Raw genomic sequence first — 2,571 nt, forward strand, 5'->3', positions numbered from 1 at the left:
CTAATCAGGAAATCTCGAATATTGATATTTTCTTGTTTTGGGAAAAACTTAATGTGAACACGGTTTGTTAGTCAAAGGCATAGCTTAAAAGCTAGACCAACCTACAGAAATATTTACCGGCACGTGTCATGTTTTAACTGGCACTTGTCGATGTCCTAGACGCGTTATTACCCACATCACCCTACCAGATTGACCTGGAACCTGCGTCACCATGTAATTCCAAAAATAGAAACAACAGGCGAACCTAACCATGGTTATCTCATCTGGTTAATTAACCTAGTGGACTTCACCCACCCCTACACCCCTATAAAACCAACCATATCTCTTTCACCGATTACTCAAACACAAAAGTGAGGTTTGAGAGCTTCTTCTTCTTTCTTTTCTTCTTCTTCTTCTTCTTCTACATCCCTCTCACACACACACTTAAACGCACACACAGAAAATATTTCTTTTATTGTTTTCGCTGGTTTTCTTAATTTTCAATAAATTCCCCCCCTCTGTAATCCCCGCTTCTGTATGTCCCATTCTGTAAATCATCTGGTCTTTCAACTGCAAAAAAAGTTACAATTGATTTGGGTTTGTTTTTAAATGATTTTCAAGAATATTATGAACAAAAGAACAAACTTTATATGATTTTATTTTTTTTAAAAGACAGAGTCAGGTGTTTTTCAGAATAGCGATCCATCTTTTTCAATTGGGTTCTATTTCTTTTGATTAAAATCACCTTTTCTGGGTTGTTTTTGTTCCCTAAAGGTTGATTTTTTATTTTTTATTTTTGTTTCTTGAAAAAGGGTTTTTGATTATTTGAAAAAAAAACCCTTCTTTTATTTTCTTCTTGGTTTTCCAGGTCTTTTAAATCTTGGAAAATCTTTTTTTTTTTTTTTTTGTAAATTTAATCTGAAAAAAGTAGATTAATGGCTTCTACTGCCATGGATTTCTGGAATAACAATGAGTTTCAGCAATCAACAGCTGGTGGTGAATTAATGGAGGCACTTGAACCTTTTTATAAAAGTGCCTCACCTTCCTCTTCTTCTTCTTCTTCTTATTCTCAAATGGCGTCTTCTAATTACCAAAATACCCTTCCTTTCTCTACTCCTTCTGCCTCTTATCCATACCCTTCTTCGTCTTTCGACTCATTTCCTTCATCTTCTTCTTACGTCCCCACCACCCATCAACAAACCGGTTTCTTCCCGGATTACTCGATCCAAGACCGGTTTGTGTACAACCAACCCGGTTCTTCCCTCGGGTTGAACTTGAACCATTTATCCGAATCCCAGATTTACCAGATCCAAACCCAGATGGAAATACCCACACAATGGCCACAGAATAACTTGAATTTCATGGCTCAAGATCCTGATCCTGTACCCGTGAAACAATCCGGGTCACCTCCAAAACCCCCGAAGCTTTACAGGGGTGTGAGGCAAAGGCACTGGGGAAAATGGGTCGCCGAGATCCGTTTACCCAAGAGCCGGACCCGGCTTTGGTTGGGTACATTCGACTCTGCGGAGGAAGCGGCGTTGGCATATGATAAAGCCGCGTATAAGCTCCGTGGAGACTACGCGCGGCTCAACTTTCCGCAGCTCCGGCAAAACGGCTCTTACGTCACCGACTTTAAGCCGTTACATTCTTCTGTCGTCGCCAAGCTACAGACGATTTGTCAGTGTTTGGCGGAGGGGAAGTCCGTGGACGGCACTAAGAAGGCCGGTTCACGGCGGTCATCGGCGGGGAAGACAGCAACAGCAACAGTTTTGTCGCAAGAGGCTGTGAAGGTGGAAGGTTGTGAGAGTGAAGGGTACGCCGGATCGGGAAACTCATCGCCGTCGTCTGATCTGACGTTCCCGGAGTTCACGGAGGACGACAATGCTTGGTCGGAGAACTTCTCACTCGAGAAATATCCGTCGTATGAGATCGACTGGGGTTCGATCTAGTGAAACCAAAATCTTGTATTAGCGAAGGGCATATTTGTAATTTCGTAGGCAGATGGCATATTTGTAATTCCTAGGATTAGTAATGGTTTGTTTTTGTAATTTGGTAGGGAAGATGGGAGCGAACTGTAATGGAGTTTTTGGAAATTACAGAGCTCGCCACTTCACTCTAGTGGGTAGTTTAGTAAATTCGTATTTTATTTTGTTTATATTTTGGTTTGGACTTTGGGAGTATTTATGAAATCCCATTTATGTCCTTTGTCCAACACATTAGGGTGTTTCTTGTTTGCAAGTTACCCTAATCGAATATTTATTGATTTTTATTTTATTTTATTCTAATGACGTTTAATGATTGATGTTAAAAAACGAAAAACACATTTGTTCATATGATGAACATATTTTAGTAAGGAAATACTATAGTTTTTAACTTTTTCCTTTTTCCTTGTGTGAATAGATTTGAAATGAAGAAAACGTGAAGTTTCTAAAAGATGACAGCATATGTTGTAAAAGAGAAGGAATGAAGAAAAATATGGTCGAAGAAAACGTTTTTTCATTAGAGAAAATGGTTTTATTGGATTGTGAAATTGAATTGAATCCACTAGCATTATTCAAATAGGGTATAGAGTCTTAAAGTGATATGTACTAT

General features: G+C 39.2%; 1 protein-coding gene across 1 annotated transcript; it reads left to right on the plus strand.

Moving 5' to 3' along the window:
• The first annotated feature begins 344 nt into the window (after positions 1–344).
• On the plus strand, positions 345–2,264 carry LOC145000502 (ethylene-responsive transcription factor RAP2-13-like). Its single transcript, XM_078959733.1, has one exon. It carries the CDS (start codon positions 915–917, stop codon positions 1,926–1,928), a length of 1,014 nt encoding a protein of 337 aa, XP_078815859.1. The 5' UTR covers positions 345–914; the 3' UTR covers positions 1,929–2,264.
• Positions 2,265–2,571: the final 307 nt, after the last annotated feature.

This window comes from Lactuca saligna, chromosome 6, assembly GCF_052625555.1.
Source record: "Lactuca saligna cultivar CGN05327 chromosome 6, ASM5262555v1, whole genome shotgun sequence".
Classification (NCBI taxonomy): Eukaryota; Viridiplantae; Streptophyta; class Magnoliopsida; order Asterales; family Asteraceae; genus Lactuca; species Lactuca saligna.

Excerpts from the sequence above, each read along its gene's own strand:
- LOC145000502 (XM_078959733.1), top strand. The coding sequence starts at position 915 with ATGGCTTCTACTGCCATGGATTTCTGGAATAACAATGAGTTTCAGCAA.